General features: G+C 53.6%; 6 protein-coding genes across 6 annotated transcripts, besides 7 other annotated features; all 6 read left to right on the top strand.

Annotated features, from left to right (window-relative positions):
- Positions 1–281: 281 nt before the first annotated feature.
- Positions 282–314: a sequence feature (A-rich).
- A 1,276-nt stretch (positions 315–1,590) lies between these two features.
- Tco025E_01342 (putative chromatin assembly factor 1 subunit B) lies at positions 1,591–3,252 on the top strand (the record flags this gene model as incomplete). Its single annotated transcript, XM_029368280.1, has 1 exon — positions 1,591–3,252. The coding sequence occupies one exon, from the start codon at positions 1,591–1,593 to the stop codon at positions 3,250–3,252; it is 1,662 nt and encodes a 553-aa protein (XP_029231778.1).
- Positions 3,253–3,391: 139 nt separating this feature from the next.
- Positions 3,392–3,423: a microsatellite.
- A 128-nt stretch (positions 3,424–3,551) lies between these two features.
- Positions 3,552–3,575: a microsatellite.
- Positions 3,576–3,627: 52 nt separating this feature from the next.
- Positions 3,628–3,672: a microsatellite.
- Positions 3,673–3,873: 201 nt separating this feature from the next.
- Positions 3,874–6,459, top strand: Tco025E_01341 (putative nucleoporin interacting component (NUP93); the record flags this gene model as incomplete). The annotated part of the gene is made up of 1 exon (XM_029368279.1): positions 3,874–6,459. The coding sequence occupies one exon, from the start codon at positions 3,874–3,876 to the stop codon at positions 6,457–6,459; it is 2,586 nt and encodes an 861-aa protein (XP_029231777.1).
- Positions 6,460–6,991: 532 nt separating this feature from the next.
- Tco025E_01340 (small nuclear RNA activating protein 3) lies at positions 6,992–7,696 on the top strand (the record flags this gene model as incomplete). Its single annotated transcript, XM_029368278.1, has 1 exon — positions 6,992–7,696. The coding sequence occupies one exon, from the start codon at positions 6,992–6,994 to the stop codon at positions 7,694–7,696; it is 705 nt and encodes a 234-aa protein (XP_029231776.1).
- Positions 7,697–7,952: 256 nt separating this feature from the next.
- Positions 7,953–8,012: a microsatellite.
- Positions 8,013–8,015: 3 nt separating this feature from the next.
- Positions 8,016–9,923, top strand: Tco025E_01339 (putative DEAD/DEAH box helicase; the record flags this gene model as incomplete). Its single annotated transcript, XM_029368277.1, has 1 exon — positions 8,016–9,923. The coding sequence occupies one exon, from the start codon at positions 8,016–8,018 to the stop codon at positions 9,921–9,923; it is 1,908 nt and encodes a 635-aa protein (XP_029231775.1).
- A 518-nt stretch (positions 9,924–10,441) lies between these two features.
- Positions 10,442–10,462: a microsatellite.
- Positions 10,463–10,939: 477 nt separating this feature from the next.
- On the top strand, positions 10,940–12,217 carry Tco025E_01338 (putative delta-4 fatty acid desaturase; the record flags this gene model as incomplete). Its single annotated transcript, XM_029368276.1, has 1 exon — positions 10,940–12,217. One exon carries the CDS (start codon positions 10,940–10,942, stop codon positions 12,215–12,217), a length of 1,278 nt encoding a protein of 425 aa, XP_029231774.1.
- Positions 12,218–12,223: 6 nt separating this feature from the next.
- Positions 12,224–12,258: a microsatellite.
- A 562-nt stretch (positions 12,259–12,820) lies between these two features.
- Positions 12,821–14,407, top strand: Tco025E_01337 (myo-inositol-1-phosphate synthase; the record flags this gene model as incomplete). Its single annotated transcript, XM_029368275.1, has 1 exon — positions 12,821–14,407. The coding sequence occupies one exon, from the start codon at positions 12,821–12,823 to the stop codon at positions 14,405–14,407; it is 1,587 nt and encodes a 528-aa protein (XP_029231773.1).
- Positions 14,408–14,889: the final 482 nt, after the last annotated feature.

The following is a 14,889-nucleotide window of genomic DNA, read 5'->3' as shown; positions in this document are numbered from 1 at the left end:
CTTCTTCTCCCTCCTCTCTCTCTCTATATATATATATGTCTGTTTGCGTGCTGGTTGCGAATTTGGGGAGACGAGGTGGATCGTCGCTGACTGCGGTGGATACGTTGTACTTGCACGCACCCACACATGTACCCTCCCCTCCTGCATCCCCATTTGCTCGCACGGCTTCAGTTCTACAACGCGGCGGAGTGATATACGAAAAGAAAAGGAAAAATATTTTGCTTGCTATGTTGCGGTAAGGTTGCATTTTTCGTACGAATGCGGGCAAGGTTGCTTCTGGCGTTTTTTTTGTATTTGTGTGTGTTTATGTGTTTCCTGCATACTTGTGAAAGGAACGAGGTGCCATTAAATAAATCTGCTTGTTTGACCCCCCACGACAATAACAATTTTTTTTTCAGGTTTCTCCTCTTTTCAACGTTTACCGTTGCATGTTACGTTTAGCCGCAAAGCGCAAGTTTTGAAGGCGAAGTGAGTTTGCCCCAAGGGTGCTGCCAGCGAGGTAACTCTCTCACATGCCCTCCAACTCTGACTCCGACAAGCCCGTGGATGGCCTCCTTGCCGGTGCTCTGGGGACTATTATTGCGGGTGCAGCTGTCAGTGCCGCAATTTCGAGCCCGCTCTTGGGGTTGGCGTCCACTGACATGGCCTGTGCGCTGGCAGGTGCATCCACAGAAAAAAAAGCGAGGGAGCACTCCCAATCGGAAAAAGGGGACAAATTAGGGAGCTACAAAAATGTTTAAGTGGGTGAGCTGGGGTCACTTAAGCGAAGCTTATGAGGGTGCAACGCGCAGGACGGACAGGATATTCTGTAGGAAAAAGTTGCTATTTTATTGCGCTGAAAGCCCCGCAGAGTTGGGTCAAGGGCGCTGCAGTCAATTGCACCAGTACGCCGCTAGCTTTTATAGCCGTGCAGTGAGTGGCTGCAACAATGTTTTTCTCTGGTCTTCAGTGGGCGGCATTGGCGGGCCCCACCCAACCGGCGCGCCGGACGTTGGAATTGGAATTGGTAGGCGCCCGCCGTGCCAGTAGAACGCGACCGAGGGGCACTGCGACTAACATGGGCTACGGCGCGGCGTTGAGCCGAAGACGCGCCGCTACAAGAAAAACATTTTCGTGCCAAGCCCCCAATGACGCTTTCGGAAACTTTTTTTGCTTCTTCTTTTTTTTGCCTTTAGCTATTTACTAAGAATTTCTATTCTGGAAAAATGTTATGGGCGTCTTATTGGGAATTAAATTAATATAAATGTGTGCGGCAATAATTACAGTGGGACGAAAAGTACGTTATGTTTTCTTCCTTTCTATCTTGTTATTGTGCAAAAGTTGAGTAAGAGAAGGCTTTAGTTGCCTCCAAGGGGATGTGTTATACTGGGCGAGGTTTCTTTATGTAAGTGTGTGTGTTTGGGTGTCTGTGGCGGCACGCCTTTTTTCTACGCTCGCTTGCTTCCCGTTGGATGTATCGTTTGTAATCGATGCCTCCTTCTCTGTGTATGTGTGTACGCGTTTGGCCTTTTTTCTATTGTCGTGTTGTTGTTTATAGATTTGTTCTCGCATTTGCGTGGTGAATCGCATCGGCACGGTTCCGCGCATCTCATGACCTCTACTGCCTGCCAGCCCATCCGTGTGCGGACGCTAGAGATCCTGTGGCACGGCAGCGAGCGTGAAGAGGAGGCGGTGCAGTTGGGCTTGCAGAGTGTCGCCATTGAGGGTATTGTGTCGATCGACTACAACAGTCAGCAGGATCGTATTGTGACTTGTGGTGGTGATGGTTATATACGCCTGTGGCAGCTCCACCCTGCAGCCACCGACAGTTGGCTCGCCAACAGTCAAAGTGACATGACGGCGTGTGTGAGCTTTGTCGCTGGGATGCGGACGTCGTGGATGCCCTTGACGGCGCGTTGGTCTCCACACGGGAGAATGATTGCCTCCGCCCATTGCGACGGGAAAATTTGTCTGTGGTGGCCAGAGAAGCGTGAGGACGGGAAGAAGGAGGAGGAGTGGAAAGACTATCGACATCTCTCTGGCCATGTGATTGACGTGTACGACCTGTGCTTTTCACCCGACTCGAGGTACCTTCTTAGTGCCGGTGGAGACGGCAGTGTTGTCATTCACGACCTTGAGGGCTCCACGGTTCCCGTGGTGCAGCTAACGGAGGTGCACCACAAGTTCTGTCGCGGGGTGGCATGGGACCCGTGGTGTCGATACGTCGCGAGTTTCGGCGGGGGGCCCCCGCTGCTGTTCTTCACCCATACTGCCAAGCCAGCGGGTGCGTCGCGACGCGTGCATTTGACAGGGCAACGCAAGGCAGCAGGGGACTACATTGGGGAGTTGTGCGCCACAATGTTTCGGCGATTCGGGTGGTCCCCGGATGGATCGTTGGTGGCCGTCCCGTACGGGAAAGCGCCGCACCTTCCTCACAGTCACAGTAGTCAGAGCACCAAGGGTCTCAATGGCAACGGCGGCAGTGAACCGCCTCGGGGGGACGATATGATTCACTGCGTCTACGTGTACACACGCAACGCCCTGGACAAGGTGGCGGCTCGGCTGACTATCCGCGGTTACTCAGAGGTGCGTGGAGTGCTGTGGGCGCCGTGCTTCCTGCAGCCACTCGACGAAGACGACGACGCCGACGACAGCGGTGGCGGTGGCTGTGGCAGCAATGGTGTGGGGAAGCACAAGAGAGGCAGGGAGGAAAGCGAAGGAGAACGGGGTGGGGAAGAGAGGCGGCGACGCGTGCTGGCGGATCGTGGCTCTTGGGGACCGGAGGACTACCGTATGGCAATGGCAGTCTGGACGGCGGACGCGGTGGTTGTGTACACAACCGACAGTGCTGTGCGCCACAGTGACTACACAGACCTTCACATGCGCAGCATCTCCGACGTGGCGTGGAGCCCCAACGCCAGCTACTTGCTGACCGCCTCGCTTGATGGCTACATCTCTGTCATAGCCACCGGCGGCTCTCTCGGTGTTGCCCACAAACTCCCGCTCTTCTCCACGAAACCTGTGACGGTGGCTCTGTGCAACATGCTGTCAGAGATCAGCAGCCTCGGGGAACGGCTCGAACTTGGAAGGAGGTCCGCGACGGACAGTGCGTCGGCGGCAAAGATTTCCTCTGATGGTAGTGCCGTGTTGCACGCGCCTGTCAGGAAAAAGAGGAAGTTGGCCCAGGAGCCGCAGCCGCAGCCGCACGAAAAAGAGCCGCCTAGTAAAACAATACCGCTCAGTGAACTTTCAGAATTGATGGAGGACGCCTAAAAACTGCACCACGGTTGGTTGCTTGTTTTTCCGCCGCATACAAGGCGTCACGGCCACCCCTCACTGCGGTTGCGCCTTCTCCCCTTTCCTCTGTATGAATTTACCGTTGGCATGGGGCGTGCAATACAGCGGGCACCGTTGCGTGTGCGTGTGCGTGTGCGTGTGTGTGTGTATGGTAAGGCTAGAAGCAGTAGCACCAAATTTTGCTGCCTTGTATGGTTGCATATTAAACGTGCATGCACGCCTGCTACGCAACCAGCAACATTTCTATTCGTTGACTGTTTTGTTTTGCTGCTAAGACACACAAACACACACATACACACCCTCGTTCGCTCTCCCCCTCCTCTTCCCATTTCCTCTGCTCACTCATTCACGTGTACATGTTTGTGTGCATACATATTTATATATATATATATATATGGGTCTGCACTCACTTACCTCTCCACTGCTTTGGCTGTTTCCCCTCTACCGCGAACTCTCTATAAAACCCGACGTTCGTGGGGTTAGGAGGGAAAGGAACAGAGAGAAGAAAGTGGGGTGTAAAGGCGGGAAGAGGAGCGCATTGTTTCTGGGTTGAGCGGAGAGGCCAGTTTGCAGTCGGTTCACATTATTTGAGGGTTTATGTCCGTGCTTCGAGACGTGTCGGGTGGCGTCCTCAGATCGCAGAATCATGAAAAAAGTGCTGCCGCTGTCGCTACGGACCCCGGAGGTGACGTGCGCGGGAACATCGCGCGGCTAACCGCCCGGGCCCGCCAGCTACTTGCCGACGACACGGACACGCGTGTGGTGCGCAACGGTCTTAGCGCCTATGAGACCTCGCGGAAGGTGGCGGCAGATGTGTCGGCGCGTGCGCGGGCCCCTGGGCAAGCCGGCGCTACGCAGGCATCGGTGGAACTCTTCATGGCCAGCCTTGGGTTTAACCTCCAAGAGCAGCAGCGTCTCCTGCAGCAGCTGCAGGCAAGCCAGGGGCCGCTTACAGCAACAGGTGATGTTGGGGCGGCTGCGAAGACTTCCGGCGCCTTTTTCCACGGGCAGGTCGATGACGAGTTGGGCAGCACGTTGGAAAGCTTTGTGGCGAATCGGCGGCATGAAATCATGCGGCGCAGCATGGATGAAATGCATTGTCGCGTGGAAGATTTGGTGCAGGAGCGCTCTGAGATCATCATCCGTGCCTCATGGGAGAGGTGCTGCAAGGAAGTGGCAGATGTCTTTGAATCCTTCTCCCTAAAGGCGGGTGGTGGCGGTGGCGAGGTCGCTCGAGGCAAAATGTCTACCACGGGTGTGAACCCCGCTGGTACCGTGCGGCCACGTGCGGGAGTGATGGCGCTCCTTAACGGACGAGATGCCGCATCCATGCGCATTCTTAACAAGATTGCTGGCTTTGCCAGGATCGTTGATACGCAGCCGCCACTGCAGTGGGTACGGTGTTTTGCCGCCCATGTTGCGGATGACGCCCCGTTTGTCACGGACGAAGTCGCCCTTCTTTGGACAACGGTGGAGCAGATTCTGCAGCCAATTCTACAGCTTGGCTCTGCTAGTACGAACATGACCTTTGTTGCCTCCAGCCGGCACATGATGGAACGCAAAGCGCTCGTTAGTGTGCTGTCACGCGTACTTAAGGTGGAGCCTGAGAGGTTTGGTGAACTGGAGAATATGCATGCCACACGCTTTATCAGTATTATGGGGCGCTACACGTCATCAGCGAATCCGTGGGCACACATCTACACCGCCATGCGCTGTGGTCGTTATGACGCTGCTGCCATTGTTGCCAACAACGCGGGATTCCGCTTGGTGGAAGCAAAACTAGAAGCTTACGCCAATGCGCACACGACACAGCGCAGCACTTTGCCGCCGGCCGTTGAATTACGGTCATTGTACGAAGAGGAGGCGACGCGGGCGGATCCTTACCGACAAATTGTCCTGCTTCTCTTGCTAGTTGGTAATACAGGAGAGAGTAGCGACGTGGTGCTCTCGGCGGTGGCGTCACTGTCGTCAAAGGTGGCGCGATCTCTTGAGGACGCGCTGTGGATTCGCCTCTTCTGTGTGCGCTCGGTTGAGTTGCAAGACGGCAATAAGCTCCAGTCCCTCGCTGAGATGCAGCGTCTGCTTCTTGATGACATGCAGGAGCTCGTGGAACTGGTTCGCGGCGATGTGGTGCGTTTGGCGTCGCTGTTGATTCATGCACTACTTCCCTCCTCTGGACTGCGGCTTCTCATCGAAGGCGACAACACATACGTAGATGGCGTTCATCTTGCCATGTGCTTTCACAACTCGAATCTCTTGCCGTGTGGTGATGTGGAGGTGCCAGTCGACCTCAGTCGGCTCATTCCACAGTACTGTTCCCTCGTCCTGCTTGACGCGGATAAGCGTCATGCCTGCGCCGCGTATGCAGGGGCAGCTGTGTTCCGCTACTTTCTCCGGACAAACCTTGTCGACGCCTTTGTCGAGTACTGCGGAAATGAGCTGGTGTGTGTGAAGTTGTTTGGGCAGCGCGGGGGCAGCCGCGTCAGCAGTGACGGTGTGCTCCTGCAAGAGCCACCGTCGCCGGAGCTTCTTGAGGCAATGGAGCGTGTGGCGGAGGCGGGTGCGGCACGTGGCCAGGCGGAAATTGCGGTCCATGTCTTCTCCGTCTTGGAGCGTGCCGCCGCGCTCGTCAAGGATGACGCACGTGCCGACTATGCCTTGAGTCGGGCCCTGCAGATTATCTGCCCAGCACTGTCGCACGCCTTTCAACAGACGCCATCAGGCGAAAACACAAGTCTGTTTATGCACGCTGCCGCGCTGCAGGAGCGAGTTGCGTGTTCCGAACGCGTTGTCCCGCATGCTTGCGCTGAAGCTTTTCAGATACTTTGCAAGATGGGAGAAGTCTTTCTGGGTGTCGCGCGCGGCGAGTTGGAGGTTGCCCTTCGGTGCTTCTGGAGTCTTCCCTTCATCCCGACCACGGCAGAGGACATTGAGCGCTGCGCTGAGCTCTTGGATACAGCAACTGAGTCCATCGCAACGGCAGTGCCGCCGATTCTGCTGCTCGTTATGCAAAGCATGTTGAAACTTGCGGAGGTGCTCAAGTCAAGAGGACAGACGAGCGAGGCGGCGCAGATGCAGCGACGGGCGCAGACATTGACAATGTGGGTGCGGCGGTGGAAAAGACTCGTGTCTCGGCAGCTCATTGATGAATTGACATCCCTAGAAAGGCTACTTGCGCTCTGAAACTGATGCGAACGACATGTAACGGCACCTTGAAGGGCAGCCGCAAGAGCGGGAGGGAGTTGAATTAGGGGAGGCAGGGGTTTTTATGTGTGCTGGCATTTGCAGTAACACGATTTCAGACGGGAAAATAAGGAAATAAAATGGGAGGCGTTTCCAATGCATCGAACCCTCTTAGCTGCAAAAATACTTGGTGTTGTGCACACCCACATGCGTCTCTGTGCGCGCTTCCTCTTATTCCCAGACTAACTGGGCTTTTAGAGGTGCGCACCGCACCATCGTAATCTATTTCTCTCCTGCCACTCGGGGATGTGGGAGGCTTTTTATTTTACACGCTCCCCTTGCTCTCGCCATCCCCGTTCGCTTGCTCCTCTTTGTGTGTTGAGTCCATCAAGAGCTGCCAATGATACCCTGCTCATTATGTCGTCTTTTTCCTCCTCCTCTTTTTTTTTGCTTCTTCCCCTTTGCCTTTGGCAGCGTCCCCTTTACGCGGTTTGTCCGTTAAGGAGGCCGCAGGGGTGTTCTTCCGGCCCCAATGGAGAAGCAGCTGCACCTCATCGCGTTGGATTTTGTGGCGCTTTACCGTGAGGTGTCAAGGCATTCTCTACTGACGCCAGAGGGTCTCGACATGGACGCGTTCCAGGCTGTGTTTGACCGCATGCACATGGAGTATCTGCACTACGCCGGGTCAAGCCCTACTCAACCGTTCCACGTGGAGGTGGTTGAAAATGTGCTTCAGCTTGCCGCTGCGTATCTTTCGCTACCTACGGATGTGAGCCCCAGTAGTCGTGCCTTTGGTCTGTACCTCGTCTTCTTTCTCTACGCGTCGCAGCCGTGCATCGAGACGACACCTGTGCGGGTACATGTGCCGCTTGCAACTATGCAAAGCTACCTGGATGATATTACCGATGGTGTGGAGGGTGCGGAATCGCAGACTGCCGCCGCGGCGCAACTAGGTCGCCGCGTGACAGATGGAGAGAGACGAATACTTCTCGCACTCCACAAAGCAAGGGCGTGGCACATCATGCCATTTGTTAACTTCTCTGTGCACCTGCAGACATTACTGAAGGTGCACGACGCGGAAGGCGTCCCGCTGGGGAGGAGTGTTGCCCAAACGCAGCAGCAACAGCAGCAGGTGGTGGACGCAGTTGGGGCGGATACCGCCTTATCAAAGGAATTAGAGGCGTATGAGGCGATGAAACGCCGCTTGGGCCTGAACGATGCCCTGGGGCGAAACTGATGGAAAGAGCGAGAGAAATTGCTGCTTTCTGCGGATGCTGTCTCTTTTCTCTATTTTTATTCTTGTTTTTATTTTGCCTTCTTGGCAATAGTTGCGGCCTGTGCACGTTGTTGCTTTTTTCTCTATCTGCGTCTGTGTGCCCTGCGTTTCCTTCATCTCATGGATTTTTGCTCTGTGGCGCTCCGCTCAACCGGAGCGCACCCCGCAGTTATAGCGCGGCGAAGCGAACGGGTTTAAACCCCAACCAATAAAAAAAAGGGAGAGAGAGAGAGAGAAGTAGTGAGGAGGTGGAGGGAGGCGAGGGAAGGGAAGGGAAAAAATGAATTCGCTTCTCTGCCGCCTGTGCATGTCTTGCTTCTTGCGGAATGCGCTGATTAGCATTCACCCGTCGCCCCGTCATTGTGCCACTGCATTGACGGGTGCTGCAGGTCACGGGTCGCTGGGGCTTGTCGATGCGGTGTGCCCCCCGGCCGGCTCCTCCGCCCATGGCAGGGAGGAGATGTTGAGGGAGGGGGAGAAGAGGGGGAGTGCGCGGCGGAATGAGGAGAGTGTCAGTGGTTCACCCTACATGGTGCAGATCGCTGATAGGTACGGCATGCCTGCAGAGCTCCCACCTGGTGCGTCGCAGTCTTTTGAGGAATTGGAGGCACTGTGCCCCAGTGGCAAACTTCGTGAGCAACTGCAGCGATTACGGGTCTCACGGCGCTGGGAAGCATTGACGGAGGTGCAGCGGGTCACCATCCCCTTGATCTTGGATCACCGCGACCTCCTCTGCATTGCACCAACTGCCACGGGCAAAACATTTTGTTATGTGTTTCCCTCCATGCTACGTTTGTTGCTACATGCAGGCGAGCACGAGAACGCCGCCGACGACGGTGGCAGCGATGGGTTAGATCGGTCGAATGTTGAGAAGTTGCTAAAAGAAAAGATAGCGCGGGGGGAGGTTTGCCGTTACTGTGAGCTCGGCATGGCTGATGTGAAGTTGTGTCCCGTGACGGGCACCCCGCACCCTCCGATGCACGAGCTGCTGGACAAGCAGCTGCGCCCAGCGATGCGGCTCAGTGAGTTGACCTCCGTGGCGGAGCCCCGCTTGCTTGTTCTCGTCCCCACGTCTCAGTTAGTGGCGCAGGTGTATCAACTGTATACTCAGCTGCATGCTGATTTTCGGGTAAAGTTTCTCGTGCGCGCCTCCAGCGCAGAAGAGCAAAAACGTCACTTAAAGGCGTTGGAGAGCTGTGATGTGCTCATCACGACGCCAGAGACCATGCTACCCGCCCTCTACAAGCGCAAGCTGACCCTGAAGCGCGTTAGGATGCTTGTGATGGACGAGGTCGACGAGTTGGTCTCCGTGAACCACTTTGAGAAATTGAAGATTATCCTTGGCGCCCTCCCCAAGGCACATGAGCGGCCCCAGCGACTTTTATTCGGGGCCTCGCTGCCTCCGGTGGCGTATCAAATGATCAGGGAGCAGATGCTGTTGCCATCCCACCGCTTCGTCCTCGCAGACCTCAAAACTGACAAGCTTGGACACGCGCTTGTGGGTGGCAGTACCACTGTCAGTGCCGCCATTACCCATGTCATCTTCATGGTGTCGCAGGTGGAAAAGATCAACAAACTGGCCTGGCTGTACAGCACAGGCAAGCTCAGCGCTGACCAGCGCACCCTTATCTTCTGTAACTCGCGCCACAATGTGGCATACGTCTGTGAGCGGCTTCAGAAACTTGTGCCAGGTCTACACGTGACGACCCTCACCTCCCGCTCCTCAGCAACGGGGAAGGTGGGAACGCTAAAACTCTTTAGAAGCGGTGTCTCCACATGCTTGGTGTGCACTGACATCCTCAGTCGTGGAATTGACTTTGAAAAGGTCGTGTACGTCGTTCACTACGATACTCCGCTGGAATTTGATACATGGATTCACCGAAGCGGGCGCTGTGGCCGACACGGGGTGTCTGGCTACTGTTACACCTTCTTCCAGCCGGAGAGCGTCAAACTGGCAAAACCGTTGGTGGCACACCTGCGGCAAACGCGGCAGATGATTCCACCAAAGCTGCAGGAATACGCGAACCAGTCGCTCGTTGACACGTTTAAGAGCTCTTTGTTTTACCACCCAACACGCTCGTACCGTTCAAGTGACCCACAGCGGCAGCATCCTGTAATGGGGCGCGGGGCGCCACGCTTCCCTGACTACAAACAGGACCGATTAAATCAAAACTTTCGCCCTCTTTAGGCTGGTGGAAAGGAAGATGTTTGAGGTACCATTTCCTGCCCCTGCGTGCCCGCATATATCTTTTTATTTCTGGTTTTTGTACACCGTCACTCAGCTGGTTCCGTTGGCCGCTGCCGTGCAGATACAACCCGAAGATCCCTTCTTAGACAGGGGGAGAGAAGTAAATAAGTATTCTTAATTCCGCTATCGTTTACTGATATTTCTGTTTTGTTGTTGTCGGCTTTCTCCGCATTTGCGTCATGAGCGAAGTCACGGAGATGCACTGAATTTGTTACTGCAGACTTTTCCTTTTTCCCATCCTGTTCTGAGATGGGATAGGGGGGGGGAGTATAAGAGGGAAAGAATGGATGAGGGGGTGAGGTCTGGATTTTGCCATACTTTGCATCTCGCCGTTGGGCTCTGTGACACCGGCGTTGCTGCGGATGTCCTCGCGTCATTAGGAGGTTCATGCATTGGTGGGGTCTCTTGCTTATTCCCGTTGAGGACCCCTGTGCTGCACGGTGTTTAACACATGCGTATCTCTCTCTCTCTCTCTCTCTGTGTGTGTGTGTGTGCGCTTCCACTTAAAACAAGCAATAGCGGTGACGTGCGTGCAACAGGGCAGATTGCAACGCGTAAGTTTTATCAACGTGCCACGGCGTCAATGTCTACCGTCTGCGTTTGCCGTGCGCTCCGCACAATGGAGGTGAGGGAGGTGCTGTGAACCCTTTGCAAATTTTTTCTCGTTCTTTTTATTTCTGTGTCCATGCTTGCCATGTGGAGGCTCGTTCGTTGCCTGGCCTGAGCTTTTTTATGTATTTGGTTTTGCTGCTGGTGTTGTTGTTTTATTATAATACCTTTGATGCCCATTCCTTTCCTTGCTCTGGCAACTCTTCTGCACGTGGCGCATGTCCGTTTTCCTTTGTAAGGCACCATTATTGTTTTTGCTTCACCGCGTCAGTGGCGGCGCCTGCTATTCCGGTACACACAAATAAACTTGCCTCAATAATTAACCCAGAGTGTGGTGCGAGTACAAGATGCCGGAATCCACGGCACACCGTACGACCCATGCGGGTGTAGCGGATGTGATGCGCATAGATGGGGTTTACTACGACACCTTGAAGCTTGCCGCTATCCATCCCGGAGGGCCTATGATGATTAAAATGGCCAATGGCACCGATGCCACACGAATATTCGTAAGCTACCATCGCCGGCGGTTCCCCCATGCAAAGTACAAGCACTTGCAGGTAGCGCCAGCAGATGTGCAGAGTGGCCTGATTGCAGACGAAGTGCCACCCAACTTCGACTTGTATTTGGAGCTCTGTGAAAAGGTGCGACCGATTATAAGTCCTACGAACGGATTCGCCCCCTGGTATTACTTCATTAAAGCCGCAGTGTGGTCTCTTATTGTGCTTGCCCTGGACCTGTACGCCGTCTTCACGTGGCGGCCTTTATACCTCACAGTTCTTCAATCACTCGCCATGGCGATGTTGGGGTTGAATGTGCAACATGACGCTAACCACGGGGCCCTGAGTGTGAACCCTGTCATTAATAGAGTTTTTGGTCTAACGCAGGATCTGCTGGGAGGCAGTTCTATAAGCTGGATTATTCATCATGACTTTATTCATCATATTTACACCAATGAACCACATCGTGACCTTGACTTGGATATTCCGCTGTTGAGGTTGCATCGGTTTGTTCCCAAGCGTTACTACTATGCCCTTCAGCAAGTTTACTTTCTGGTCCTAGAAGCCGTCTTTGGCCCCATTCATGTGCTTTCAAATGCGTTGTTTTTGTGGTCTGGGCCAGAAAAGAGACTGCGATTTCTCCGCGGTGAATGGAAGCTCAGCTGCCTCATGACGTTAATACCGCCGTTGCGCCTGGCGTTTAGCTTTTTGCATGCTTCTACGGTATGGGACGCTTTCATGGGGTTTTTTGTTCAGTACGCCGTGGGTGGGATGTATCTTGCCTTCTTTTTCCTAATTTCCCACAACTTCACCGGGGTAAGGAAGGAAGGAAGCAGCGATGGGGCGTGCTTTCTCAGAGCTCAGGTGGAAACAAGCAGTAGCGTGGGTGGGTGGTGGCTGGGACAAATAAATGGTGGTTTAAATTACCAGATAGAGCACCACCTTTTTCCACGTGTGCACCATGGGTATTACTACTACATCGCTCCCACTGTAAGAAACTTCTGTGCAGAGCGTGGGATTTCCTATGTCCAGTTTAATACGCTGTGGGAAAACGTACTCAGTACCGTGAACCACCTGAGCGCATATGGGCACGGAGCGGAGCGGGAGATTGCGGTGGGAAAGGAATGACGCATAAAAAAAAACAACAACAACAACAAAAAACGACTAACTAATTGATAGGAAGACATACGCGTGCACGCATAAATGCGCAATTTTCTGGAGGTGGAAGAGACAAAGGGACAGTATAGATTTTAGTAGAGGCATGGTGGATTTATTTTCCCCTTTCACTTATTTTTCATTTACGAATGGGGTGCTGGTCATCTCACTTGCATTTCAACAACAGTGTCTAGTGTCCCTTTTTCTTGATGTCATCCATGCATTATGAGTGCGTTTTTTTTCGTGTTGTCCGGCGGGATAGACAGAGAGAGATTGGCGGCGGGGGAGGGAGATACATATTTGTATTTTCAGTTGCCTGTGTGTGTGTGTGCCCTGCTCCTCATATTTCAGTTTTCCAATTTTCGGGCTTTTAAACCGTACCCGCAACGGTGATCTTGCGCAAATAAGAGGTTGTGTGGGTTCCATTCTTAGCCCCTCAGTCCCCTTTCTGTGCCTCAAAAATATAACACAATGCAAGGCATGATTCCATCTTACTATTGCTCTTGTTTCTGCTGCTGCCTTGCGGAGGTTGCAAGTAAGCAAGAAGATTGAAAGAAGGAAGTTGCTGCCTGTGCAATGCCAACTGTACGTGTCAAGGGTTGTCGCAACGTGCACTACACAGATGAGGCCATAACAGCCAAATACGTCTACCACACGACACGTGTCACCAAGGAAAAAGACGGGGACGTGACTGTGGAGCCGGTGGACGTCACGTTGCGCTTTCGCACACTTCGCAAACGAAAGACTTGTGGTCTCATGATGGTGGGGTGGGGCGGGAACAATGGAACGACAGTGACGGCCGGAATTCTGGCCCACAAGCATGGCCTGACGTGGCGCACAAAGCGAGGGGAATTGCATCCAAACTATTTTGGCTCCATCACACAGTCTGGTACAATGAATTTGGGTCTGACGCGTGAAATGAAGGAGGTATTTGTGCCGCTGAAGGACGTTGTGCCCATGATAGACCCGACCGACCTCGTCATTGGTGGGTGGGATTGCAGTGGTTTGAACCTCGCTGATGCTATGCGCCGCGCCCAGGTCTTGGATGTTGCTCTTCAGGACAAATTGCAAGAGTACATGAAGGACATGCGGCCACTTCCTGCCCTTTTCGACCTCGATTTCGTCGCAGCAAACCAAGAGGGACGTGCCGATAACGTTATTTCAGTGAAAAACAAGTGGGAGGCGATGGAGCAGTTGCGGTGCGACATCCGCAGCTTCAGGCAGGTCCATGGGTTGGATAAAGTAATTGTGCTCTGGACAGCCAACACCGAGCGCTTCTCGGAACATGTTGCGGGTATACATGACACCGCTGACAACCTTCTGGCTGCGGTGAAGCGCAACGAAAAGGAAATTGCGCCATCTGCACTCTACGCAATGGCGGCCATCTTGGAGCGGTGTAGCTACATTAACGGTGCACCGCAGAATACGCTCTGCCCGGGTCTTATTGAACTTGCCCGTCGACAAGGTGTGTTTGTCGGTGGAGATGACTTCAAGAGTGGGCAAACGAAAATCAAAAGTGCTTTGGTGGAATTTTTTGTTGCGGCTGGCATCAAACCCGAGTGCATTGCAAGCTACAATCATCTTGGAAACAACGACGGACATAATTTGGCTGCACCGAAGCAATTCCGCTCGAAAGAAATTACAAAGAGCAGTGTGGTTGATGACATGGTGGCGTCCAACGAGGTGCTGTATCCGGCTGGCAGCAAGGGACCCGATCACTGTATCGTCATTAAATACATGCCATACGTGGGCGATAGCAAGCGTGCCATGGATGAATACAGTTTTTCCATCTTCATGGGGGGAGCACAGACAGTGGTGTTGCACAACACCTGCCAAGACTCTCTCTTAGCGGCGCCGCTTATTATTGATTTAGTTGTTTTGACCGAGCTAATGGAACGCGTTTTTGTCAAGGCAGAGAGTGAGGAGGCTAATGAGAACGATGAGGATCTTAACTCCTATGCCCACGTGGATACAGTGTTGTCAATTTTATCATATCTCCTAAAGGCGCCCTGCGTGCCTGAGGGCGCCCCCGTGGTGAATGCATTGAATCGACAGAAGCAAGCCATTGACAATGTGTTGCGCGCCCTTGTGGGGATTCCGCCTGAGAATAACATGCTGCTTGAGTGCAGTCTCCCCTTCTTGCGTGGAGTGACCCCAGCATAGGAAGAATGAGGAGGAGCAAGTTTGAGTGGAGCTGGGTTTTGTGCCCCCTTACGCGTGACAGTTTCCTTTTGTCGTTGTTGGAATTGTGAAGAAAATAAGGCGAGAGGGAGAGGTAATTGTCCACACTTGATTGGGATCTTCCTGTTGTCTCTCAGGGTGCTCCTCCGCTGGAACGCGCCGCTCCGGCGCAGGGATGTCTGGGACCGAGTGGGACAGAGAAGGTATTTCGGTCTTTTCCTCCCAAATGGGCAAAAAAACGCCTCATCTGACATTCTTTTTTCCTTTCCTTTTTTTGAATTTTCTTAACAGCAGGGGCTCCGTCTTGCTTTTTTGTTATTGCTGTACTTGACGAGTGCGGACCCTCATCGTGGGAACACCCCTTCTGAGGCAGCCCGGTTGTTGTTTTTTGTCGTGTGTGTGTGTGGGCGTGTCTACCTATATCCTCTACCGATGGCGCTATCTCCTTTGCAATGATTTGTCGG

The sequence above is a fragment of the Trypanosoma conorhini genome (assembly GCF_003719485.1).
Source record: "Trypanosoma conorhini strain 025E chromosome Unknown Tco_14.4_contig_00043, whole genome shotgun sequence".
NCBI classification, from domain to species: Eukaryota; Euglenozoa; class Kinetoplastea; order Trypanosomatida; family Trypanosomatidae; genus Trypanosoma; species Trypanosoma conorhini.
The sequence above is the reverse complement of the archived record's forward strand: the minus strand, read 5'-3'. Positions and strand labels throughout refer to the sequence as shown.